Genomic DNA, 27,544 nt, shown 5'->3' on the forward strand with positions numbered 1-27,544 from the left:
AAAAAGATAGCCAATAGCAGAACAACAACTACTGGGGAGGTGGGGATAAAGATAGCAAGGCCCCATCTGCTTGTTCAAATTTACAATCCCTGCATAAAATAAATGTAAATTTTCACATGTGTCAGCGATACATAAAGTTGAAGTGTGAAATATTAGCCCCCCTTTGAATTTGTTTTTTCTTCCTTAATTAAATATTTCCCAAAGTATGTTTAACAGATTCAGGAAATTTTCACAGTATGTCTGATAATATGTTTCCTTCTGGAGAAAGTCTTATTTGTTTTATTTTGGCTAGAATAAAAGCCGTTATTAATTTTTTAAACACCATTTTAAAGACAAAATTATTAGCCCCTTTAAGCTAGTTTTTTTTTTCAATAGTCTACAGAAAAAAAACATCGTTATACAACAACTTGGCTAATTACCCTAAACTGCCTAGTTAACCTAATTAAGCCTTTAAATGTCACTTTAAGCTGTATAGAAGTTGCTTGAAAAATATCTAGTGAAATATTAGTTACTGTCATCATGACAAAGATAAAATAAATCAGTTTTTAGAGATTAGTTATTAAAACTATTACGTCTAGAAATGTGTTGAAAAATTCTTCTCAAACAGAAAATGGGGAAAAAGATGAACGGGGGGGGCTAATGATTGTGAAAAAATTCAGGGGGGGTAATGATTCTGACTTCAACTGTATATTGCATATCTTGCATATTAACATGATGTACATTTGTGCAACCCTAATGCAAACCTACAAACATTTTATTTTACTTACACACACAAATACTGCTAAACTTAGATTTGTCATGGCATTTATTTATTGCTGCTCGCTGGTGATTTTAAGTGCTTCTTTGTTTCTTTATTTGCATGAAAGTGTCTGCTTAATAAATAAATGTAAGTTTTAGCACATGCTTCAGAATATAAACTGAACGACTCACATACTGTCACAGGTTTGTCTTCCAGTCCTTCTGAATTTCATCTGGCAGAATCGGATGCTGCTGCTCCCCTCCAGCCAGCAGGGGCTTCCTCTGAGAATCCACAAGCTGTACCGGTGCAGGTGTCTCTCTCCATCAGCGGGCAAGCAGACAGGCCATCCAGCAGTTCAGGCAGACCCAGCATTCCTGCAGACATCGCTCAGGCTCCAGCGGACAGCAGCCCTGCTGGACCAGGTATAAAAATTGCTCATACATTTAAAATGAACAATTTATAATTTATTATTAAAAGATGTTATTTTTAGAAGCGAATGGACTGAGAACTTGAAATTACCATGTTTTCTTTCACTTTCACATTCTCAGTCTATTTGCTTCTGAAAAATAATTCAGTTATTTTTTCCTACATTTTCAAAAGATGTATTTTTGTACCTAAAGTGTACATTTTTGGTACTTTAAAGGTAGGATACATATTAGCACTTAAATGTTTCAAAGATACACTATCGTCTTGTGTAATATGTACCTCTAAGGTATTAATATGGAACCTACAAACGCCTTTCGAAACGATGTTGCCTCATTGTCCGCCTGTGCACCTTTATTTCTGAGAGTGCCCAATTTTTTTTATTTTTCTCAAAGTCAAAAACTGAAGATGCATTGAAATTGCATTATTTAACATAATAAATATCTTTAGTGTCAAATGCTTGTTAGTTACCAGTTTAATTGTGTTAAGAAAAAAAGGTATAAAAATTGCTCATACATTTAAAATGAACACCAGCATTTCGAAATATTTTTAATGATTTATTATAATTATTTAACATATTCATATTCTAAAGGCAAAATTATTAGACCTGCTGTGAAATTTTGATTCTTTTTCAAATATTTTTATTAACTAATAAATGACTGTTAAAGTCATTTAAAGAATGACTTTTAAATGATGGTTTACACACACAGCATTTTTGGTTTACAAAATAAAAAAATAAAAACATAATCATGTTGTGCTACTACACTTGATTTTGGTTTTATTGAAAAAAAACAAACAAGAACAGTTATTCATTGTTAAATGAGAATTTAAAATTTTATGACGTATTTCAATAAAATAAAAATGATTTAGCATTCAAAAATTTTGTTTTATTTTGATTCTGGTTTTAAATAAATTGGTCATTGATAGAGCCAGTTCGGTGGATGGGGATGTTTGGGAGGCCTAAGGGCTGATGGTATGTATGTATTTTTTATTTAGTGCCATGTCAGCACCCAAGGCTATCTTCATGGCAGGAATCTTTCAACAATAAATATACAATTTAAAAATCAACAAACAAAACAAACATAAATTAAATAAGATTTTTTGTGTTAATACATGATAAAAATTCGAAAATCTTTTCTGGTTTCACTTTGTCAAAAATGTCCTTCAAAGAGTTAAATTCATAAAAAGTCCTTCTGGAATCAGTAAAAACAGGACAGTCCAGTAAAATATGTTTTATAGTAAGAGGAGTTATGCAGCACAAACACTGAGTAGGGTTTTCACCTTGAAGCAAAAAACCATGTGTTATTCTCGTATGCCCAATATGACATCTGGTAAAAACTACTTGATCAAATCGATTCTTAAAATGTCTTAAAATTCTGTGTGAAACTTGAGGTTGGATTTCATGTAATTTATTGTTTTCTAATGCATCCCATTCCTTTTGCCACTTGTTTAAAATGTAAGCGTTGATAAAAGGTTTCATCTCTGACGGAGGAATTTGGCATTTGTTCACTACTTGCTTCAAAGCATCTTTAGCAGCTGCATCAGCTCGCTCATTGCCTAAAAGTCCGACATGTCCAGGAACCCAGCAAAAAATGATGTGATAAAACTGATTTTGTAGTTGAACTTTAGTTAAAATATTGTCAATCAAAGGATGATCATTCGTTGAAGCCTAAGGGCTGATGGAAGGAAGGGCTAATGGAAGGAATTTGGCCAGGACACCGGGGTTACACCCCTGATCTTTACATAAAGTGCCATGGGATTTTTTATAACCACAGAGAGTCATGACCTCAGTATAACATCTCATCGGAAAGACGGATGTGTTGGGGGAAAAATGCATTGAGTGTGTTAACTAGGGACATTAGGAATTAAGAAATGCAATCCAACATTTATTTTCTTGGTGGGGCGGTTAAAGGGATAAACAACATTATTTACTGAGACTAAATAAATTTGTTAGTAGAAATTAGGTTTAAAAATATTACGTTGAAAAAAAAATCACTTCGCTTAACAGCACTTGTAAAAAAGTTAAAAAGGAATTCAAATTTCACAGGATGACTGATGATGGCAAGACACCCCAGTGTCTTTACTGAAAGAATCACATGCTCATTTGAATATGCTGAGTTGGGGCTGTATTAATAATGGCTAACTATTAAAATATTATGTCCTGTCATCATGACCAATAAAAATGCTGATAATTTCAATAGTATCTGGATGCAGCCTTTATGATGGAAGCTGAGATTGCATCACTCAGCGATGCAATGTCAGACACAATGCACTCAATGGAGTGAGTAACGTCACAGTGAAGGGTAGGGTTAGGGGTGGGGTTAGGTGAGCACATTAAAAAGCATTGGATGCAGCTCAGATTGCACTGCACCGAGTCTGCACCCAGACCTCTCTCAATAATTTAGCTTTTACTGTGTGTTTGTTTGTGTTTATTCTTCTTTTGTTTACTTTTCTTATTTCATTGTTTTTGTATCATAGCTTGGTTAAAAAGGCAACATTATCCTAAATCTTAACTCTTTCAAAATATTGATGAAAGATATTAAAGGTTGATCTCTGTGCCTCAGGGCTCAATCTCTGCAGTGGAGTTGTCATTGATGGAATGGCTGCTCTTTTCAACGGCTCCATTATTGTTTTCAGAGGTACACATTCTGCATTTTCCTCCATACTGTTTGGGTATAACGTTAAGACATTATGTCTTAAGTATTCAATTAGAGACATTAAGTGAGTCTTGTCCATCCCAGGTCACTTTTTCTGGCTGCTGAACCCCAAGACCAGAAGGGCTGGTCCTGCTCGCAGAATCACTGAAGAACTAGGCGTCCCGTCACCCATTGACACGGCCTTCACACGCTGCAACTGCCAGGGCAAGACCTACATCATCAAGGTACTGGAGAACATCCAAAACAACGTCAGTACTTTTATTTGCAACCGTGGGTTTAGAAAATACTACAAAATGATTCTCTTAAGTGAAAATACAGATACTACATGAAAATTAAGTTAAAAGTATCTGGCCACAAATCCTCACTCACTACCCTTTGGGTTAGTGCCTGTTTTGGGTTAGGAATGAACCACCAGTTACTCTAGCATTTGTTTTATTTGTGGCAGATGTCCGTCCAGCTGCATGACCAAAAATACACTTAAGTAAATGTAAAAAATAAAGCGTTTAATACTTAAGTTATGCCTATTGTGCATTAAAAAGGGTCATGTTTTGGTTTTGGGGGTCTCCAACAACAGGCTGATATGCATGCAGGTCAAAAAACACTTTCATGGTCTTATAATAAGCATTTATTTTTACCTAATTATCCCAACGACTCCCATATGATTCGTTTCGTGGTTTATTTGTTCACAAACCCCTCTTTAGTGCGATGCTAAACTCCACCTATTGGTTCGATGATCTAGTCTGTTGTGATTAGTCGACTGCGTTTAGAGCGAGACAGATAGAAATGCCCACCACGTCTTATCAACAATTTTGAAGTAGCCAGATTGTTGTGTGTGTGTGAGTCCAATGCAGGAGTGCATTAAAGCAATGCAGTTTAACACCAGCATATTGCTTTATTCTTTACCGTGACACACATTCAGTATTAATCCTCACAGTGGCAAAAGCTGAACTAATTTAAAACTTGACCACTGCACCTGTGTAGAAACAACTGACGGTGGCCTTAGCAACAACAAACGGCAGTGGATCGTAAGCTTACAAATGTATTTAAATCCATAAACAAAGCGCCACGCGTTGCGTTTTTAATGTTTTCTTAATGTGATACGAGAATATAAAGAGATAACCAGATACAGTACAAGTGGTTACAAGTAACAAAACAATTGAATACATAATTTGCAAGCTAGAGAAAACAAGGAGGCAACCAATTTAATCACATTTACTAACACTTGTGAAATGGAGGAAGAAACTGATCCATGAACCTTGTACTGTAAGGTTCTTGTCAAGCTCTGACAAAGTCAAATACATCAATAGTCTTTCTGATCCTTCTTCTTAACAAACGGCCGATAAATTCCCTTTATATAAGTGTCTAGATTGCTAAAGCGTTCGTCAGAAAATTGACGGGAACACTGCACAAGGTTGGGGCTATAATGCTCAGGTATTTTTGCAAAAATAAACATCAACCACTGACTCTTCACAGCCCCATATTTAGGTAGGGAAAAAGACACTAACTTTCCCTGACACCTCAGAGCACAGTGTCTTCGCAACATGATTCAGCCGGGATCTGCTACAGTGTTTGTTTTCCTCTTTTTCTTTCTACAGTGTTTGTGGGTGGGGCCGGGGGTATCAATTTTCCCGGGTCTGCACATGCAACAAATGAGTCGACTCTTTTATAGATGAATCAATAGTTTTGAACACGGTGCACTTTCAGATTTAAGCCTTGACTGGATATTTCACTTCACTCGGAGCTGTGGATTACACACTGGATGGAAGGTCATTTTCAAAAACCCATGATACGGGCTCTTTAAGATGTCAATGTACTTTTTTTTTTTCAAAAAAAAAAAAAATAAATACAAATTATGAGGGGACATTTTCGTTTAACCATGTAGATGTTTTGCAAAAAATAAATGTCAAAGTAATTTGTCACATTAAGTGGAGGTAGGGACGAAAAATGGCAATGGCTTATAACATTCATAGTCTAAACGACAACAATTAAAGGTTAAATACATCTTACGTACTTAATTATAATTAAAAGCTTCTTTTTTACATAAGTGTGATTTTGGCCATGCGACTCAAAGGTTTGGAACAGTTTTTATTTTTATTTTTTGAGTCAATTTTCTATCCATTTAAAGGGTCATTCAGTTTCTCAACGCCATTTATTATTGGAAAATCACAGAATGTTCCTTTAAACCTTTGGGGAGATTTGTAACATTTAAATCATCAAATAACTGATTGAATAAAAACACTCCAGTATACTTAACAGATAACTAATAGAAATTAAGCTACAGAAAACATTAAGAGACTTGAAAATGTTTGTGGATGTACTGGATTTAGGATATTTGTTTTATTCTACATTTATCATGTAGCACTAAATTGACATTTTTTAAGCTGTATAAGCAGTATAACAAGCTAAAACAATGCACTTGATCATACATGTTAAAGGGATAGTTCACACAAAATTAACAAAAACATTGTTTTTATTATTCTGTTAAACACAAAAGACAATATTTTGAAAATGTGGGAAAGCTGTAGCCATTGACTTCCATAGTAGGAAAAACAAATACTATTATAGTCAGTGGTTACAGGTTTCCAGCTTTCTTCAAAATACCGTTTGTGTTCAACAAAAGAAATGCATACAGGTTTGAAACAAGTGAAAGAGTAAATGGCGACGATTGTCACAATTGGGTGAACTATCACTTTAAGCATGCACATTTGTTTATCATATTTAATGTGCATCATCATCTTATTCATCAGGTATATGTTTCACACAGCAGATGCCCCTCCAGCCACAACCCAGTATTGGGAAAAATACACACTCGCATTCACACACACTCATACCGTGAGGCGACAGTGCGAACCGCTGAGCCACCTTTAATGTGCATATGAAAGAAAACAAAATGTTAAGAATAAACAAAAACAGTTTTTCTTTAGAGATGTTGTCAATTACAGATCAGAGTACTTGTACTTTTAACTCAATAAAGTGCAAATTCTCAAATACAGTACAGTAATCAACTATTTTACACAACTTTGCTAACCGACTGAACTGTATATTTTCTCTTACTAAGGGTGACAGTTACTGGAGTTTTGAGAATGGGGTTTTGGAGTCTGGATATCCAAGATCTGTGTCGCAAGATTTCGGTGGGCTCAGCGGTGACATCACTGCTGCTCTCCCAGTCCCAGCCACCAGAAAGAGGCCCGAATCGGTCTACTTCTTCAAGAAAGGTGCTGAATAGAGCCATCTGCCTCATGTGTTTCTATTTTGCATTTTCAATTTGTATTTTCTATTTAGGGGGTAAAGTTCAGAAACTCTCTTTTCCTCCTGGAAGTGGACCAAATTGCAGTGGGAAGAGGTCTAAAAATGCTGACAAGCCCTCCAAAAATGGCAAACAAGCAGGTAATCTTAAAGTAGTTTTTAATGCTGAGTTAAGGTAAATAATTTGTATTAATAAGTGCTTTGAAGGCATTTAAAAAACATATTTTCCAGGAAAAAAAGGCTCGGTTATGGTTGAACACTTTAAAAAAAAGGAAAATGATAAAATGATGATCTGCCACTGAAATAAATGTGGCAGCTTGAAATAAAACATTAATAAACATGTTTTAGTTCTTCTCACCCCACAACAAGCCTTTCAATTTACCAGTACTCAAAATGGGGGAAAATAAAGCATTAAAATATAAATAGAAGTTCTATTTTAGCAGCACTCACTGGATTACTGGAGATCACTTTCTTAAAATTTAATTTACTTCCATTTATTTTCCCTCATGTCGTTTCAGACCTTTATGAGTTTCTTTCTTCTGTTGAACATAACGAAAGATATTTTAAAGAATGCTGGTTGCTGGCCATCGATAGACTTCCATAGTAGGACAAAAAAATAAATAAATCCTGACCAGCTCTCTTTAAAATATCTTCAGGAAAAAGCAACTCATACAGCAGAGGGTGTCCAAACTCAGTCCTGGAGGGCCAATGTCCTGCACAGTTTAGCTCCAACTTCTTTTAACACACCTGCCTGGAGGTTTATAGTACACCAAAAAAGAGCTTGATTAGCTGGCTCAGGTGTGTTTAATTGGGGTTGGAACTAAAAATTGCAGGACACCGGCCCTACAGCACAGAGTTTGGACACACCTGTCATACAGGTTTGGAACACATTTTCATTTTGAGAAGAGTCAATCCTTATATCGTTAACCACAACTACTAATAAGATATAAAATGCGATTCATGATTGCTTATGTATCATTTGACAGAAATCCAGCTATCAGGGGAGATCAACATCAAGCTGAAAATGAAGGGTTTTCCCAGTGCTGTGTCATCAGCAGTGTCCATGCCCAACCCCAGGAAGTCTGATGGCTTCGATTACCTTGTTTTCTCCTGGCGTAAGTGACAATATAAGTGTTTTGCAAGGGACAAGACGTGTTATATATATTGCTGACTTGTGTACTTTCATTATTCCAAATGCTTTGCAACCAGAGCGATTTGCACAAATCATACGTTAATAGCCCAAAACACTCAATTTGTGCAATGAAGACGACAACTCCCATGATTCCATACTTAGTCATGCTGTCAAAAAACTGCAACTTTGTGAATACGCACACTGTAGCAACAAAGATGACATACCTAAAAGTGGAGTGTGTTTGTGATATTCAGTTGTGTAATAGTAATGAATCTGATATTAATTGAGTTATGACATTTGAAGTGGCGCATTTATTACCTCCATTTCTGTGCTTTTTACAGCTAAAGTCTTGAACGTCAAGATTAGCGGTGATCTGCCTGCTTTGACTGCTCCTGCCAGCCACTCGTCACAGCAGAATGACATCACCAAGTGGCTCCACTGCGCCTAAAACTCCAGCGATAAACAAACCGCGCCAGCAGCTGCTCTGCGAGAATGATTCTCCATTTATTAGCAAAACATAGCATCAGGATGATTACTCACAAAATATAAAATAACAAATCTAAAGCAATGATTTCAAGCACACTGAAACCAAACATTAAACATAAAACAGCAGTGAGCTGATGGTTTTGAAGAGTCACGGATGTGAGCTCAGTGTTTCTGCCGGGCAGACGCTGGAAATGCAGCTGGATTTAGAAAGGGGAGCCTCTGCTGAGCCCTCGACCCCGACCTCCACGAGGAAAACCTACAAGAAAAAATTAAAACCAAGATATTTTTTTTTCCACAAGTTTTCTCCAAAACAAATCTGAAAGCTTCTGTATGCATTTACAATATTCTCTGCTTCATTAAAACTCAGAAAAGCTTTCAAATGCAGTCTGTGTGGTGTATCTGTACGAGTAAGAGTAGCAGGCTCCACCTACCTCTCCGGATCAGCTGGTTTCTCCGGGGCAGATGGTGCTGAGGAAGCAGACGGCCTGCGGGTTTAGCCTGACCGCTACTGGTGCTAGTGTCTAAAGAAACGTATTGAAATTAGGTCAAATGTGTGATGTCAATAACAAATAAATGTGTCAAAGTACAAAGTCACAAGTAGTTTTTAAATTCATGTTGGCTGCATAAGGTTTAAAACATATTCATTGTTAAGTATTCAACATATTCATTGTTAATAAATATTTTTTATATATATATATATATATATATATATATATATATATATATATATATATATATATATATATATATATATATATATATATATATATATATATATATAAACCCCAGGAAGTCTGATAACTTGGATGAGACATATGATATATATATATCCTATGTATATGGATTTTATATATATATATATAAATGATGTTAATCATAATATTGATCATAAAAATGATGTTAAGTTTTTCAGAGAATAATCGCAATAGACTTTTCACATTTTCGGGTTTCTTAGCAGCAGAGAAGTCATTATAGTTGGATAAACTTGAAGCCCACTGAATGGGCCATTTGCTCAGAAATTAAAAGTTAGTCAATAATAGAGTAATCAAGACTTTCAGTGAGAAAAAAGAGGGAGAATACTGTGATACTGATAACAGCAGACAGAAGAGAGAATAACATCAAATTCACTGTCCCGCCCAAAGATGCTGCACGAGAAACATGTTGCATAAGCAGTATTTAGTTTTTTTTTTTTATTTGATGCAACGATGATTTAACACAAAAGTATAGCTTTATAACTGTACATATAATTATTTGAGAGAGAAAAAAAAAACATTATGAAAAAAAACTTCAAGGAATAAAGATGCTGATGACAGTTAAACTAGTCAAAACCAGCTTGTGAATAGGGTCCATTACCATTCCGGCAACCCCACACAATTACTATCCTTATTATTATTTATTTCTAGAACTATAATTAATTTTGCACCCAATATCATGGCTAACACAGGCATTACTGCTATGGTCAAATTCCAAAATAAATACTAATATTAATATTGTATCTTTTCTGCATTTTTTATTTTAAAAATACACACATCTGCATTGTTACTTATTAATCCTGATTATTATTAATGCTACTACTCCTGCTGTTAACACTACTAATACAATTACTATCGTTACTAACAATACCATAACTTATTTCTACCATAACGGTTACTACTACTATTAGCCTTATTCTTACTTCTACTACCATCACTAATATTGACAACTACCATTGTTACAACTATCATTGTTACTATAACTACTACTTCCACTACTGGTACAACAACAACTACTACTGCCACAACAACCACCACCACCACTAATACTACAACCACTACAACAACAACAACAACAACCACCACCACCACCACCACTACTACTACAACAACAACCACTACTACTAATACAAATCACCACTACCACTATTACAACCACCACTACTACTACTACAACAACCACCACCACCACCACTACTACTACAACCACAATCACCACTACCACTATTACAACCACCACCACCATTACTACTACTACAACCAATCACCACTACCACTATTACAACCACCACCACCATTACTACTACTACTACAACAACCACAATCACCACTACCACTAATACCACCACCACCACTACTACTACTACTACTACTACTACTACTACTACAACAACAACCACCACCACTACTACTACTACTACTACTACTACTACTACAACCACCACCGCCGCTGCTGCTGTTACTACTACTACGCAAGTTTATTTATATAGCACATTTTATACACAATGGTATCCCAGTCCCTGTAAAAATTTGAGTCGAAAACTCAATACTTTTTTCTACTCCAACTACTTGTAGCTAATAGTAAAACGTAACAGTAGGTGATGCTTACTTTCATATGTAGCTAATTTATCATATAAGATTTCCTTTTGAAAATATTTATTTTCGGAATGTATTTAGTGGATATCTGGAGAGTTTTATCACAGTTACATAAAATATTTAAAAATAAATGAATAGATGAAAACTGAAAGGAAGCAAACTAAGAATAAAAGCAATATGAGCAACGCTGTGTACCTGCAGAACTAGACGTAGGCTCTTGACTGGTGGAGGGAAGACTGGCATCATCAGCCGGTTGTGCAGAATCTAGCTCCAACTGGCTTTCTAGACACGCTTCACTACTCACCCTGAACACAGACACACACATTACACAACCACATGGAAGACACTCAACCACTCAAGAACAAATCATGAAACTGTAGTAAGTGCCCACCCTTCGCTCTCAGCCTCAGCCACGAACACGTCATCTCCATCATCTCCTGGCACAGCCTCTCCTGGTGCACTCAGGCTGGCGGTGGATGTGCTTACCATGGGCACTGACTGAGAGGCCGTCTCCGAAACATCCGACGGGTGACTTTCGGTGAACACGGTCACTGTCAAGACAAACCCAAGCTTTATACAAACAGTCAGAAGTAAACCAAACATGAGGATAGGGGGCATGAGTTGAGCAGCTGTTCACCTGGAGCGGCCACTTGTAGAGGGGTGGTGGGCACACTCCTGCCTCCAGACTCCTCATCATGAGTGGGCAGGAACAGTGGACTTTCATACATGCCCAGTCCTGCAGGAGACACACAGTTACACACTCAATCTAACAGCTGCATTTCCATTCAAATTATAATATATCGTAAAACATTGATTTTCATCCCATGTCTTTAAGACTACAAAAATCCTGTAACTATGAATTTTTATAAATGAAACTGATTTTCTACAAGCTGAGAAATTTTTTTCCCTCCACAGTAAAACAAGTTGCCCTTCAGAATGGCAATTTATACACAGAAGCAAACTCAGTCATTTTATTTTGGCTATGGAGGCAGTACCTAATGTTTGTGAAAAGGAATGTTCTAGAAGGTAATAATGAATTTAATGATTGATTTTCACTCATTTGCAGAATTAATTAAACGTGAGATTTTTTATGTAGCACTAGTATGTTTTTAGCAATAACCAAATAAAAATAATAAAAAATATTTTATGACAAAACTTGTTACAATTTAAAGTAAAGATCATGTTCCATGACGACAGTAATGCACTTTGCTAAGAACTTCTTTTGGACAGCTTTTAAAATACGATTTTCTCAGCATTTAGTTTTTTTGTTATTTTTCGTTTTTGAACCCTCAGATGTAAGACTTTCAAATTCAGTGATCCCTCGCTATGATGCGGTTCACTTTTCGCAGTCTCTGGGATTTTTTTTTTTGTGCAATTTGACATGCTTTTTTTCTACAGCGCATTGTGTTCTGCGGCCTGATTAGTGCATTGTGTTCTGCGTCCTGACTGGCGGTAGACTGTTGGAATATCTAGCCAATTACATGCGTGTTCAATAAGAAAAGGTCTGGAGAGGGTTTTCTTCAATGCCAAAAATGTTAGTAATTTATTAGATACAAATGAATAATTCGATGACAGAGCTCTGGGTTACGTTACCCTAATGCAATACAAGAATTACATTCAAGAGGTTCGCAACTAACTTACATTTCCTGACTCCAGCATATATACACAACTGATCTTAACAAGTGGAGTTTTGGTTTAACGTCACTTATCAGTCATTCTGCAGTCTCTTGGCTCTTTGTAACCCCTAGACATACTTCCTCTTTCTGCAACCCTTCTCTGCATACCAGAACTGAACAATTATGTGCATCTTTAATATATTTCACAACTTCTACAAAGATCATGACAACTTGTGACATGTTCAGACAGCAGTCTGGAACAACCCTAAATTTATTCTTATTCTGCTTTTTCCACAAGTCAGCAGTTCTACTAAAAAGTATGCAGCACAGTAAAAAAGAGGAAGTGTTTCAGGTCAAATGTGCTATTATACAACAGAAAAATATTGATTAATATGTTGTTAGTCTAAACATTTTTCTAATAAAAAATAAAGACACAAAAGTATTAAAAATAAATTCATTTTTTCCTACAAGACCATTGTCAATCAATCTTCCCTGTGCCATGTCGCCTGTACATTACAGAATGTGTTCAGTTTGCCAAATTTACATAAATCTTTGATGGCTATCAGTGTGACTCTGAAGTGCTGTATTGAATGTTTGCACGTTTTCTCCCCAAAATGTTGACAAAACGCTCTGCACAGTCAAAGGAACCTACAGTAACATCCAAAATGCAGACGAAGATGCTAATTTTTGGACATGGTAAAGGTAGAGGTTACGCAGCTTTAGGGCGCCATTATTGAATAAATAAATGAAGATCAAATGGTTTTGATCTTTTGGTTTCATTCTATAATATTGGACTTATTTCTCTACAAAGGTTCATCTATAATCATTTTTAAAAGATAAAGCGAACAACTTTGCAGATTTCGCCTATTGCAGGTTATTTTTAGAAAGTAACTTTCGTGAATAACAAGGGACTAATGTAGCTGAATCCTGGCCAAATATTGTCCTTTTCCAACAAACGAAACAATGAGAAGTTATTTATATTAAATGTGTGCATTATATAATAAAAAGTATTCAAAATAGAATTTTAATTATACTTTTTTATATATGTGCTATCAGTCACCACTATCCAAAAGGTCAAGTAGCGCAGCATTTCTTAGTTCTGATACATTTAGTTTCTACTCTACAATATACACTAGGGGTGTCAAAATTAATAATTTTTTCGATGCACCACAATGCAGACGTGGACAATTTGGTATTGGTACATTAATAGATCATCAACAGTTATTACGTACTGACTACATTTATCTCGTATGCGCTATGTAGAATACCAATTGATCGAGGCGAGGTCGAGTAATTAAAATGCTCTAACTAACTAAAAAGCAGATAACTGCACAATTCACTGCATGAGAGTTTACTGTACAGTGGTTTGCTGACACTGAAGCACAGTAGAACCAGGAAACACTTTTATTTCTAGGGAGAAAATGAAAGCACTCTCTCTCTCTCTCTAAACTCTCAATTTGGACATTTGAACTGCTGGCATGTTTGTACTGTAACTTTTCCTCTCCTCTATTGCTATTAAAGCGACACTTGTGGACCCTGACATGAGTGTGTCTGCACAGCAAGTTTTCTCTAAGGCATCTAATATGGATCAGCTTTGATAGCTGCACAAAATGCACTTTATTACACGCATATAGACTGTTCCCACGCATTCTTCACTGTCCACGTTACTCATCGGTATACAGTGTTGCCAATTTTAGAGCCAATCGCAGCCCTCTCTGTTGAGCATGTGAACATAATGTCCAATCATAGGGATGTAAGAACACTCTCAACAATGCTCAAAAAGCAAGTGGAATAATATTTACATTTGTTTATTTGCTATAAATGCTCATGTTTTTCTATGATTGTACTTAAGTTTTGTTTGAAACATTTAAAAAGAGTGTTTTTTTGAGTGACTAATTTGTTCTTTTTGATTTGTTGGAAGAAGATTGCACTTTATTTACAAATGTTTTATGTGATATTCCTGTTTTGTACATAAATCTTATTCACATCTTTGAAAACATAGCTAGCGTGTCTGAGCTCACCTCCATGTGTGGCCAGATGGCTCAGGTCAGAATGAGAAGAGCTGGCCTGAGGCATCATGTCCTCTGGGGGGCCGAAACGGAAGCGAGGAACTCCAGCCACCTGAGGGGAACTGAGACAGAGAGATGCATCATATATCTGATGTTTATTTCATTTAATAAACTTCATTTAATAAAAGGCTGAACGGCTGCGGTGACTCACTGAATGGCCTCCGCAAAGCCATCTGTGCGGTGTGGCACCACAAGAGTGGGAGTGCTGGGAACCATTCTGTCATCGTCATCAAAGAAGTGTTGCTATGAAAAGCAAAACATTTGTGGTTGGAAGCACTCACTCACTCAATGTGAAGGATGTTTATAGAGGCTAATGCATAAGTTTGCTCACCATGCTTCCAATACCGGGCGTAAGCTGCGGTGCGCGACTCATTGATGGTCGTCTGCTCTGTCCAGACTGCCTCTGTGGAAGATGATAATAGCGTGATCAGAAAATTGGTGTTATGTGAATTATGTAGTCAGAATTAATTAGAAGTTTTCTTTCTCTTCAGTATTTCCTATTTTTTCTTCTGGAGAAACTTCTTATTTATTTAATTTCAGCTAGGATAAAAGCTGTTTTTTTATTTTTAAACCATTGTAAGGTCAATATTATTAGCCCCCATAAGCAATATTTTTCTATTCAACAAAATATTGATATACAATGAGTTGCCTAATGACTCCTACTTACCTAGTAAAGCCTTTAAATATGACTTTAAGCTGAATATGAATACTAGTAAAATATTATGTACTGCCATCATGGCAAAGGTAAAAGATCAATTATTTCTTGTCAGATTAGTCCCTTTATTAATCCGGGGTCGCCACAGCGGAGTGAACCGCCAACTTATCCAGCAAGTTTTTACGCAGCGTATGCCCTTCCAACCGCAACCCATCTCTGAGAAACATCCACACACACATTCACACACACACTCATGCACTACGGACAATTTAGCCTACCCAATTCACCTGTACCACATGTCTTTGGACTGTGGGGGAAACCGAAGCACCCAGAGGAAACCCACACGAAGGCAGGGAAAACATGCAAACTCCACACAGAAACGCCAACCAGCGACCCAGCGACCTTCTTGCTGTGAGGCGACAGCACTACCTACTGCACCACTGTCTCGCCCCGTAAATGTTTAGAAAAGATGTTGAAAAAGAATCTTCTCCTCAAACAGCCCTCCCTTTTTTTCTCAATTTTTCCACCATTTGTAATGATTTGTAATAATTACTAAAAAAAGATATTTTTTTGAGTTTATCACTTAACTATAGTAAGTGTATTAAGTAAAAAATAAAACAAAATAAAAAACGGCACAGTATCGGGATTGGATCTGTATCAGTAAATACTCAGAACTTTGATATTGAGATCGGATAGGTTTTTAAAAAAATGGTCTCGGCACATCCCTATTTTTCAGTAGCTACAGTGCAAAAAAATCTAATGATAGACGTTTGCTTCTTATTCAGGACTCTCTATGCTAATGAGGAAGAGGTCATCACTAATGGATGGAACTTCTCCCTACAATGACATGTACACAAAGGGAAAATGTCAATCAAAGTGTTTCTGCAGTATAAATCAAGGGTGATTAGAATGAATACATTTTTACCATTAGAAGCTGGCTATTTTCAAACACTGTTGCCACACAACTGTGTTTAAACCCCTTACTACCCTGGATTGTAGCACCCCAAAGAAACAGACTACTGTGCTATTAATAGATTTTTTATTCTTGTTAATCTACTGGATTAGCTGGCCAAGGTTTTATTTTTTATTATTGTAAATTTACTTATATTTGTAGATTTACACTGAAAACTTTTAATATATTGTTATCAATAAATAAATATGCCATCCAAAATGCTAAAATTGCTTCAAGCGCTGGCTCATTTTTAAAGTACAGATTGGGCACCAGTATTGTACAAAAATTAAATGATAAACAACCCAGCATGTGACTGGTTTAGCATCAGACACGTTGTGTAGTTCATACCTGCATGATAGGAGGTCCAAGTTCAGGGACAGGGTGGATATTAAGACGAGGTGGAGGGGTGTGATGTGGTCTACGGGGGGATTGGGGCAGACGCGGGGCGAGGGAGGTGGTGGTAGTGCTGGGCAGCGGCGGGTGCTCTCTTACAGGCTCAAGAGGGAAGGCCTCCAGGGTGCTGACACTAGCTTCACCTGAAAACACAGAGAGAAAAGTTACTCTTTCAGTATTCATAGAGACAATGACCTGTCAGTTATGTAGAAAGTGGTCATATTATGTACGATCTAGTCTTTACTGCATACATATTTTTTTCATAATGGAAGGCTGGACTAAATAATGTCAGAATTGCTTGAGATCGAAATGAATTAAAAGTGTTGCTGTACAGCCAATCAAATTGCCATGTGGACTAGGTGGACTATTGTCTGTGAATGTTAAGACTATTTGAAAATACAAGTATAAAGTGTGTTCTGTTGGTGTGAATGAATTCATTTATGACTCAAGCATGCATGTGTTGTTTTTAGCATCTGCTCAAAAATCTCATTTAAAAAATATTATTCCCATTTTAATGTTGAATTAAAAAATGTAGCGGATTTTGCCTATTGCAGGTTATTTTTAGAACATAACACCCACAAAAATGAGGGACCACTGTAGTTGAATCCTGGCCAAATATTCTCTTATTTCAACAAACAAAACAATCAAAAGTTATTTATTAACGTGTGTTCATTATATAATAAATATAATTAAAAAAAAAACTTTGTAATTATATGTGCTATCAGCCACCACAATCCAAAAGGTCAGGCAGCAAATCAGTTCCCATTTTAATGTAGAATTGAAGAAAAAGATTTAGATGTTAATGAAATATGTCTCGTTTAATCAGTAAGCATGAGAGAGAAAAGAATCCTCACTGCTCTGAGAGTCTGGTTGCTTCTGGGTTGAATCAGATGCCTCTTGACTCTCTTCATTGTGAACACTTGGATCAGCTTCCCCGGCACCCTGCTAACAAACCATAACCACCAAAGAACATAAAAAAGTCAAGAAACAGTCAACAGTTTTTTTATTTTTATTTTTTATTTTTAATCTTAAAATCGATAGCTAGCACTTTAGTAACACTTTACTTAAAAGTGGGTCTTCAAAAGTGCCATGAATAGGAAAGAGATTTTATGCATTCTTATGACAACTGTCATTAAGTGCCATTCACTTAGGTTTAGATTACATTGTTTTTGTCATATCAACTTCACAACCTATGTCTTGGCATTACCATTGCAACATAATTTGTCATAAATCGGTCATAAACATGATTGTCATGAGGTCATTATAACAGCTTAATAAATATTTTATTTTAATGACCAATTAAACTTGTACCAGTGTAGTTGAGGTCAAGAAAAATATTAATGATGCGGGTATAAAATTAATGAGATAATTATAGTAGCCTCATGGCAATCATGTTTATGACAGATTTATGAAAATTTATGCTGTCTTGATAATATCAAGTTGACAAAGACACTGATAGTCTTTGCTATCTTGGTAATGTCAAGCTGTCATGATAAAGAAAAAAACAGGTTGTGATGCATTTGGCTATGTCCATTTGTCAAGGACATCTCAAATAATATTACCTTTGCATTTAAAATGACACAACTGAGTAAATGACACTTAACGTCATGCATGTCAACATTGGTGTGTGAAAATAAGGAATTTTATGTTTATTGCCACCATTCATAGAAAGACTAAAAATGTAGGTGAAATACCTTTATGGGAAAAATAGGAGGATAGACAAGTATGCCTGATGACAAACATGGCTTGTTATATTATGATTGTAAATGTTTCAAGTGTGTCTTATGAACACCCCTTCCAGTAAAATGTTACCACAATTTAAAAATCAGCTCATTTAGAATTAACAGAGATGCAATGTTTGGACGATAAACTATTCAGCTCTACTAGATACTGTAGTAAATTAGTATCCCATACTGGCAAACAATATTATAGCAACAATCTTTGTTGGTTTGCATGGCCTGATGTAGTGGTTGCCAACCTGTCACCAATCTTTATCACTCTACCAGTGGATCCTGAATATGACTGAAGAATTAATATAAGAAATGTATGTACTAATAGGGAACAGCTTGCATTGCAACACGTTCATATTTTACACACGTACAGGGCATTAAGTTGAGAAAAAAAAAACTAAATTTTTTTTTAATAAACAGCTAAAATGCAAGCCACATCAGCAGCATGTAAAACTCTGCTAAAAGTAAACAAAAAAGGCAGCCATCAAACTGAAACACGTTCAGTGAGATTGAGCTAAAAGCTCCCATAATAAAACCTAGTTGCATTCAGCAGTTTGACTTCTTATAACTTTGTGAATTGATGCTGCAAAACATTTATAAAACCACATATAATTGCTAAATTATTTTATGATGTGGTAGTATATTCAGGGCCCAAGCCCAAAGGGCCTAAGTCCCTGTTGTTCTAAAGATAACTATTTTTTTTATTTAGGTTTTGGGAATTTTGGGGGCCCTTAACATGCTCAAAAGCTCTTAAAACTTTAATCATAAATAATTTGTGGTTGCTTACAAACATTGATTACTGGCAGGTTAAATGTTTATGCCTGCAGTGTACTGTTCATAAAGCCACAGAGGCTTGGGCCCCTCAATGCTGCTTGCAGCTTTAGTTATTATTGTTGGAGGCCCCAAGTTGTTATTACCGGTAGTAGAATTGTATTACAGCTCATTTATAAAATGCTAATGTAGTAGGCTTCGTACAGAAGTGTCATTACAAATTGTTTAACAATCTGTTTTAATCAGTTTAAAGCCGCCTTATATGATCTGATTATTGCTAAAGTAACAGTGCATTGTCACCCAAATTCCCACCCCTCCAAATGTAATCCAGGTGGATCCTCAGATTTTCTTGGTTGCATCAATTAAAAAGTTATAAGTAGGTTAAACTAGTGCTTTTACATAGTTCAAAAATGTTCTTAAGCTGGAAATTCAAATAAAAGAATGTGGCTTTATTTGTGTCAAGCATTTTTTTTTTTTTTGATGGGTAGACCCGGGGTTAAAGATATTGGGCTAAAAATAAAGTTGGCAATCCCTGGCCTAGAATGTTAAAAATGAAGTCACCTCTGCCTCATCCCCCTCATAAGCCTCATTGGCATCTGCACTCCCACTGCCTTCATTACTCTCCTCTGCTGCTTCAGCCATTCCTCCATCCCCATCTTCATCATCCTCATCTTCTGCGTCATCGTCCTCATCCTCATCATCATCTTCATACTGTAGACAGAAGAAAGGTTAATAATAGACCAATTACCAACCTACGTCACACATGACGTCATACGGGTCCCCGGTTGCAGAAAACAGACAGGATGCAATGGGAAAGATAACGTGTTTTGCGGTAGGATGCCGAATTCGAGTCCAAAAATAGAAAACTTAACTTTTACCATACACCACACTCTGCTTTAATACCGACTGCAGACGTCTTTGGCTAAATGGGAGCTGAATGAAGTGAGCAGCTAATTAGAAATGCTAGACTGCAGTTCTCATGTCATATCAGGACAGTTCACGCTATGCTGAATCATACACATCACTCGTTTTTAATTGCAGAAATTATTTCAGCAAAAACAGTTACATATGGTTAATTAAACTGCTGACGCTGAATGCTAAGAATGAAACGTGAAGGTTACGTTTATTAAGGTAAACTTAGTTTTATATTCACACATTCATTCAGTGACAACTTTTGTTTACCACGGCACTTTGAATATTCTGTCTGAAATAACCTGCAAGTGTGACTTGAAAACAACATTAGCATTGTTTATTTGACTGTGAATAATGTTGTACTTTGATAGTCATCGGCTGTTGCTAATATGATTTCGCTATTTAGAGTTTGCAAATAATATTTTTATGAAATTATATTATTAAGAGGAGAAAGTCTGAATGTGTGAATATAAAACCAACTTTACCTTTATGTGTAGGTTCACATACCCTGCCGTACAGGTGAAGTTCACTGTCAGACTGCAGTCGTTTTGCATGTCGGTGATTAATTACCCATTAATTACGTTAGCTCCGTCTTGTTTCCTTGTCTTTGGCTAGGCGGAATCTCAGTGCTTAGCTCTTGAATCTGGTCATCATGGAGCAATATTTATTGCACATGACCTTAAAGAACAGCATTGTTGGCATCCAAAGACTTGTAGACCTTTAACTTCTCTCTTGTAAAATCACTCGGAGCTTCATTGAGATTGTATATTTCGGGCTGGATGCTTGGTCACTTCGTCTTATCCAATATTCATTGGGAGGGTGCTATCGCAAATGGAGCTGTCAGATGAACGCCGCTCACTTTAACGTTAATTTTGCTGAATCACTGTGCTTGTCACTGGGTGACGAGCTGTTATAATATGCTGTAAGCATTATGTAAATAATATATATATATAATATGTAAGTAATATATCTTATTTCTAAGACAACAACAAACTCTGCACCGCATCTGGTGTCATTCCCTCGCTGTAAATGCTGGCGCTCCCGGTTGCTTTCTGCCACCTCCCTGCGCGCGCATCCTGAATGTTTACAAACATGGTAATTGGTCTATACATGCTGCTAATGACTTTGATCCTACTTCTCAGGAAAACACACTGACCTGTCCAGGTTCTTCCTGCTCCTCTTCCTCTTCCTCCTCCTCCTCAGTGGCGCTGTCTGTTTCGATGACGATTACATCATGCTTGTACTCTTCTGATGAGTCCTGTCCACTGATCTGAGACTCAGAGGGTTGAGACTCACTCACCTGATCCATGGGGGCAGACAATGATTCTTCATCCCCCTCTCCTAATACGGGATAGGCTTCCTGTGAGGGATGATATCATCAGTGCACCAGTTGTCTATGGTTTGGATGAATCCTTACATTTATTATAAGGTGTTATTGAAAAGTGAAAGGGTTAATACCTCACTGGCATCAGGAGGCTGCTGAACGTCTCCTGAAGATTCACCCATAGCATCATTACTCTCCTCAGTACCTGAAGCATCCTGGGAAAAAAAGAACATTGATAGAAAATAGTGTAAAACAATCACAGTCTTCAGAATGGCCATGCACTACATGGAATAATCAAAGGGTTTCATTTCTGCACTGCAAATCCAGCTTTTACAGGAGTGAAATTGTATTTTACACAGGTTGTGAAAGGCTGTGTAACCAAAAATATAAGGGACTCAATCAAATTACTGAAACTGACAGGGCCAATAAAAAAAAAAACATTTTAAACTCATATTTACCTTTTAATCCTTCTAAAAATCCAAACCCAAGTTATTTTAGTAAATGGAAAATAAAACTATGGGTCAAAACCCATTTATGTTAACAGAAATAAAATGCTAATAATAAAAATTACCAGTAGATCAGTCAAGCACATGGTTATGTATAAAAACATATTTTCTATCTAGACATAAAACAGATGTTCTAACTAGGGGTACACCGATCAGGATCTTTGAAGCCGATACAGAGTAACTATTCCTTGTCATGGTGATCGGCAGATACAGAGTACCGGTTCTGATGCTTCAAGCTTTAATGCATAAAGCGCATTTTCAGTCCAAGTATGACATGTAAGCTTAAGATACCATTTAGTGTGGATTTGTCATGGTCAGAAGCAACTTAACAGAACAAAATAGATTAAAAAGACAAAAAAAAAAACATCAAGAAAAATCACTAATAAAGCAAATTTGGAAACATTGCAAATGATGGAAGAATTCAACATGTCTCAATGAAGTTTGGCGCGCATATTCAATGCATAAGGAGTTAAAATGCATACCTATAAGGATGTAGCTCCATAAACTATTGCTTATTATAATACTTAAATTACAATAAGTTATATTATTATATATTCAAGTTAAAAAAAAGTTTTATTTTTATTTCCCTAATATTTCCAGCCAGGATTTAATGAACTTGCAATATTGTTGAAAACACAGGACATTCAGTTCTAATATGTAAAAAAGATTTCAGTTTGAGTGTGTCTTTTGCTTGTAAACTTGTAAAAATACAATTGTGACAATGCTTCATGAGATCGGCCAGATTAGTGTGTACCAATCGAGTCATGAAATGCATCGCTAGTTCTAACTATTTTTCAAGTGCCAAAAAAGTAAACTTGGCATAATCTTTAACATGAATAAGTTTGTCTGAATTCCACATAATTTTTCCTTTTATATGTTTAAGCTGCATTAGTATGGTTTTCAGTTCAGTGTCTGTTCAAACTATTACTTTACAGAGCTTTGCACTAGAGTTAATGTAAGCTGTGCAGACGTCAAACTTTGCTCTACTCGACACTGAACTCGGAAAACTGAAATAAATGCATAAAAAGACAGCAATGCGTTCACAAAATGAAATCTAAACTAATACTAACAAAACCATCAATGAAATAAACTAAAAAGAAAAAGAAATTTAAAGCAAATAAATGAATAAATATAATGAATAAATATATTTTTATTATAATTTAGTTGTCAGTTACACTATTTTTAGTCTTTGTGCATGTATATTCATGTTTGCCAACAAAATTAATTGATGAAATTGTGTGAGATTTGGCAAGGAGGCCAAACAAATTTTACTGAAAAGTATTTGAAAGAAATTTCACAGCCAAAATGAACACAATTGCAATTTGGAATTCGCAGATCTGAGTTAATTTTGTAATAAACCAACTCCAGCACAGTGACAAGTACACAAGTATGTACACTGCTTACCTCCAGACCCACTCTTCTTACAATGCGGAGCTTCTTCATGATGGGTGGATGTGTAGAGTCATCCTGTGTGGTGTCCGTCACCTCAGTGGAGCTCTCCTCATGCTCCTCTCGCACTCGCTTGGCCACCGAAGAACCCGTTGTTGCAGAAACTGACAAAGAAATGGTACATCACTTTAAAACACAAAGTAAGGTCACCCTAAATCATAAAACCTCATACTAGGCAATCTTCATTTACAAGAATATGCTAAATATTTACAATATTTTATGAATATCACGCAATGAAAGTGTTTCCATTAACTGAGGGAAAAACAAAAACAATATTCACCCTTTCATTATAAAAACCATGGCGACATATAGATAGATTTACATATGTTATAGCCAATGCACCAGCCATTACATTATACTCATATAGTTTTCAAATGAGACTGAGACGAGCGTTAAATATCATTTCAGCATCGATATCGCAATGTGATCATTCACAATAGTAATGTCACAGGATATTTAATGTTAACCCTGAATTATAGATCATCACGTGTATGGATTTTTGATTTTAAAAGCATTCAGACATAAGAAACTGTATAGTTTTCTAACTTTAATGACAACTTATTTTATGTAATTATTTATAGAATGAATATTATATACTATTATTTTACATGCGATTATTCATTTTACTGTATCTGAATACTGTACGACACCTCAGAAAACCATAACACGCAGTTTATTTCATTTGTATCTTTTTTAATGCGTTTATTTATGCTTGTGTATTTTATGCAGATGCCCTTCATGGAACATCCCTATTTGGAAAGAATTGAAGTCATCTGGTGAAATTGTATTCATATCGCAGTATATATTGCAGAAAAACTAAATATTGCAATGTCAGATTTTTCCAATATTGTGCAGCCCTAATAGCCAGGCAAAATACTGTACTTTGGAGCGGCCACATTCAAGATGAAAAGATCCATTTTTTTTTTTAGATCTTTTGAAAGGTTTGGAGCCTCCTGCAGCACATGTAGCATCAATACCAAGAAAGCCAGTTCTACAAATAAAAGCATAGCCATGTCTTTTTCGAATGCTCATGTGACTTTTAATAATTAATTAATTACTAATTTACTAGTAAATGTGATGGGAGTGTCCACTGTTTTGTGAAATATTGCTTTTTGAAATTGCTTGGAAAAAATAAACACATTAAGCAAGCGTAAATCTTTTAGCAATATATTGCAATATTTGTGTTGTTACTATAACATTTATTTTACAATTAGGCACATTTTAAAGTTAAACATTTCAACTTGGGCTATCTGAAAGGTAAAATAAATAGTTTTCTTTATAAATTAATTAATAAATAAATAAATAAATAAATAAATAAAATCAAACTCACAATTTTCTTTATCTATTTAGCTACCAGTTAGGCCATTTCTGACATGGGTCAAAAAGCCATTTTAGTAAGACAACGTGTATATTAAGTGTAAATGGGGTTTAATTGCATCCGACATCAACAATAAATGTTTGTGATCTCTACTTGGTTGTTTGTACCTGTACCAAAGACAGCGGTGGAGGTGGAGGGCCTCTCCATCTGAGAGCTATGCACCGCTTCCATAATGCTGGTTGCTGGTTCCTGGCTGGCCTGCTGCTGAGTGGGCTGGACGAAGGCAGTGGCTTGGCTCTGCTGCAGGCTGAGGATTGGCTGTGTGGTCTGTATGTTTGGGCTGGTGGAGCGCACTGAGCCACTGGTGCTGCCAAACACAGTCACATGCTCCAGCGGACCCTCTGTGGATTGTAGAGCTGATGGGACAAACCAAAGACAAATTTGCATTTCATTAAATCAATTTCTAACATTTCATCAAACCAGATTTCAACCGACTTTCAGCCTTACCTTCCTGCGTTTCAACCTGTGTGGTGGGCATGACTGTGGCTGTGGGTGTGGTAACAGGAGCAGGCGTTATCATTGGACGGATGCTTGCTTTAGGAGTGGACTTGCTGCCTGCGATTGGTGAAGGCTTGCTAGGGGTGGCGGCAACTAACGTGGGCTTGATGTTGGCAGTGGGTGGTTCAGACTGACTTGCACTTTTAATAGAAGAAATTTGGAAAAAAGAATAAACAACACTGGAACAAAAGATGCATTTTACTTTAAAGTTAAATTTATATGGATTATTTTACCGCTTTAAGTTAAAAATACAATAATAGCACAAACATAAAAGTTCCTTTGTATATAAAAAAAAAATTAAAATGATATCTTAAACATTATATCTAGTAGTGAACATTCGAAATGAATCAAATTCCATCAAGTTGTCTTGAGACAAGAATGGGTATTGTTCAATACAGATATTGGTTTAAGTACAACTTTGATGAAAGTTTCTGATCCACTGCAAATGTAGACTAAGTTATATACACTCATCGGCCACTTTATTAGGTACATTTGTCCAACTGCTCGTTAATGTAAATTTCAAATGGGCCAATAACATGGCAGCAACTCAATGCATTTAGACATAGTCGAGATGACCTGCTGCAGTTCAAACTGAGCATCAGAATTTAAAAGAAAGGTGATTTAAGGTACTTTGAACGTGGCATGGTTGTTGATGCCAGACAGCTGGTGAGTATTTCAGAAATTGCTAATCTACTGGGATTTTCACGCACAACCATCTCTAGGGTTTGCAGAGAATGGTCCGAAAAAGAGAAAATATCCAGTGAGCGGAAGTTCTGTGCATAAATGCTTTGTTGATGCCTTAGGTCCGAGGAGAATGGCCAGACTGGTTCCAGTTGATAGTTAGGCAACAGTAATTCAATCATTACAACCAAGGTATGCAGAAGAGAAACACTGAATGAACAACACGTCAAACCTTGAGGCGAATGGGCTACAGCAGCAGAAGACTGCTGACTGCTAAGTGGTGTAATGGTGTGGGGGATACTTTGCACAGATGGGGCCCTTTAGCACCAATTGAGCATTGTGTCAAGCCAGTCTACCCAAGTATTGTTGTTGACCATCTCTATCCCTTTATGACCACAGTGTACCCATCTTCTGATGGCTACTTTCAGCAGGATAACACACCATGTCATAAAGCGCGAATCATCTCAGACTGTTTTTTTGAACATGACAATGAGTTCACTGTACTCAAATGACCTCCTCAGTCACCATATCTCAATCCAATAAAGTCCGTTTGAGATGTGGTAGAATAGGAGATTTGCATTATGGATGTGCAGCCAACAAAATCAGCAGCAACTGCGTGATGCTATCATGTCAATATGGACTAAAATCTCTGAGGAAAATTTCCAGTACCTTCTTGAATCTATTCCACGAAGGATTCAGACAGTAATACCCAGCACTAGTAAGGTGTACCTAATAAAGTGGCCAGCGGGTGTATAATATGCATGCAATAATTTGCATATATGGTAAATTACCTTCCTCTGTCAGCAGCAGGCGTAGGCTTGAGTGTGATCTGACGAGCATCTGATGACCTCGGTGCCTCTTGAACCTGGAAAAAAAATAAAAACTACTTTTATCAATAAAAAAAGGACAAATACTTGAACTTGACCGTTTATTTATTGCCACATCAGCAACTTATGGATATTCCATGAAAAAAAAAAAAAAAAAAAAAATTCAATACACCTAAAACATTTCAAGATAAGAAAATCTTCATATTTTCAATAAGAGATGATACACAAACAAATATATAAATAGAAATAAATAAAATTTACCTGTTAAATACATTCTAGTTCAATATTTGATAAATAACTTTTTTTCTAGCGGTACCATTTTAAAAACATCCAAAATGTCTTTATTTTAAGAATTTTGTCTAATGGTACTTAAACGTTCACATTCTAATAAAATGTGTTTTATTGTTAGAGCAGCTTGACAGTAATTACATGTTGGAGGTGCATCATTTTTCAATAACGATTAAATATTAATGCAAATAGCAGAAAGTGCTGCTTGTGGTCCTTTACCTTGCTCTGGCCAGGCTCCTGAGCTTCATCTCTCTGTTCTCCATGTCTCTCCTGCTGTTCACGAAGTTCCCTCAGCTCTCGTTCTTGTCGGCTAAGTCGACCTTCATATTGAGACTTCAGTGCACTCATCCTCACCTCCAGCTCCTCTCGCTGCAGCTTCAGCTCCTCGTTTTCTTTCGCCAGCTGCTCCTTTGCACCTAAAACAGACACCGGTGCATTTACATTGCCACTGCAGCCCTGACTTT

At 36.3% G+C, this 27,544-nt stretch overlaps 2 protein-coding genes across 9 annotated transcripts in view; one reads left to right on the forward strand and one right to left on the reverse strand.

Moving 5' to 3' along the window:
- Nucleotides 1-9,063, forward strand: part of prg4a (proteoglycan 4a) — a 30,017-nt gene extending 20,954 nt beyond the window's left edge. For all 7 annotated transcript variants that reach the window (XM_073912825.1, XM_073912844.1, XM_073912811.1 and 4 more), the window contains 7 exons: nt 943-1,161; nt 3,727-3,801; nt 3,904-4,043; nt 6,878-7,034; nt 7,102-7,206; nt 8,052-8,180; nt 8,539-9,063. In XM_073912825.1, coding sequence (XP_073768926.1) covers nt 943-1,161; nt 3,727-3,801; nt 3,904-4,043; nt 6,878-7,034; nt 7,102-7,206; nt 8,052-8,180; nt 8,539-8,645 — 932 coding nt within the window. In that variant the 3' untranslated portion in view covers nt 8,646-9,063. The remainder of the gene's footprint in view (nt 1-942; nt 1,162-3,726; nt 3,802-3,903; nt 4,044-6,877; nt 7,035-7,101; nt 7,207-8,051; nt 8,181-8,538) is intronic.
- Nucleotides 8,678-27,544, reverse strand: part of LOC141378043 (nucleoprotein TPR-like) — a 37,695-nt gene continuing 18,828 nt past the window's right edge. The window contains exons 23-40 of one of the 2 annotated variants that reach the window (XM_073924923.1): nt 27,300-27,496; nt 26,757-26,830; nt 25,234-25,424; nt 24,894-25,142; nt 23,364-23,512; nt 21,588-21,668; nt 21,286-21,489; nt 19,779-19,928; nt 17,571-17,658; nt 16,672-16,859; nt 15,048-15,119; nt 14,868-14,959; nt 14,669-14,778; nt 11,669-11,767; nt 11,423-11,582; nt 11,227-11,336; nt 9,115-9,204; nt 8,678-8,939 (exon numbers count right to left, since the gene is read on the reverse strand). In XM_073924923.1, the coding sequence (XP_073781024.1) occupies nt 8,887-8,939; nt 9,115-9,204; nt 11,227-11,336; nt 11,423-11,582; nt 11,669-11,767; nt 14,669-14,778; nt 14,868-14,959; nt 15,048-15,119; nt 16,672-16,859; nt 17,571-17,658; nt 19,779-19,928; nt 21,286-21,489; nt 21,588-21,668; nt 23,364-23,512; nt 24,894-25,142; nt 25,234-25,424; nt 26,757-26,830; nt 27,300-27,496 (2,357 nt within the window). In that variant the 3' untranslated portion in view covers nt 8,678-8,886. Of the gene's footprint in view, nt 8,940-9,114; nt 9,205-11,226; nt 11,337-11,422; nt 11,583-11,668; nt 11,768-14,668; nt 14,779-14,867; nt 14,960-15,047; nt 15,120-16,671; nt 16,860-17,570; nt 17,662-19,778; nt 19,929-21,285; nt 21,490-21,587; nt 21,669-23,363; nt 23,513-24,893; nt 25,143-25,233; nt 25,425-26,756; nt 26,831-27,299; nt 27,497-27,544 lie in introns of both variants that reach the window. The other variant, XM_073924921.1, reaches the window with a different exon arrangement.

The sequence above is a fragment of the Danio rerio genome, chromosome 2, assembly GCF_049306965.1.
Source record: "Danio rerio strain Tuebingen ecotype United States chromosome 2, GRCz12tu, whole genome shotgun sequence".
NCBI classification, from domain to species: domain Eukaryota; kingdom Metazoa; phylum Chordata; class Actinopteri; order Cypriniformes; family Danionidae; genus Danio; species Danio rerio.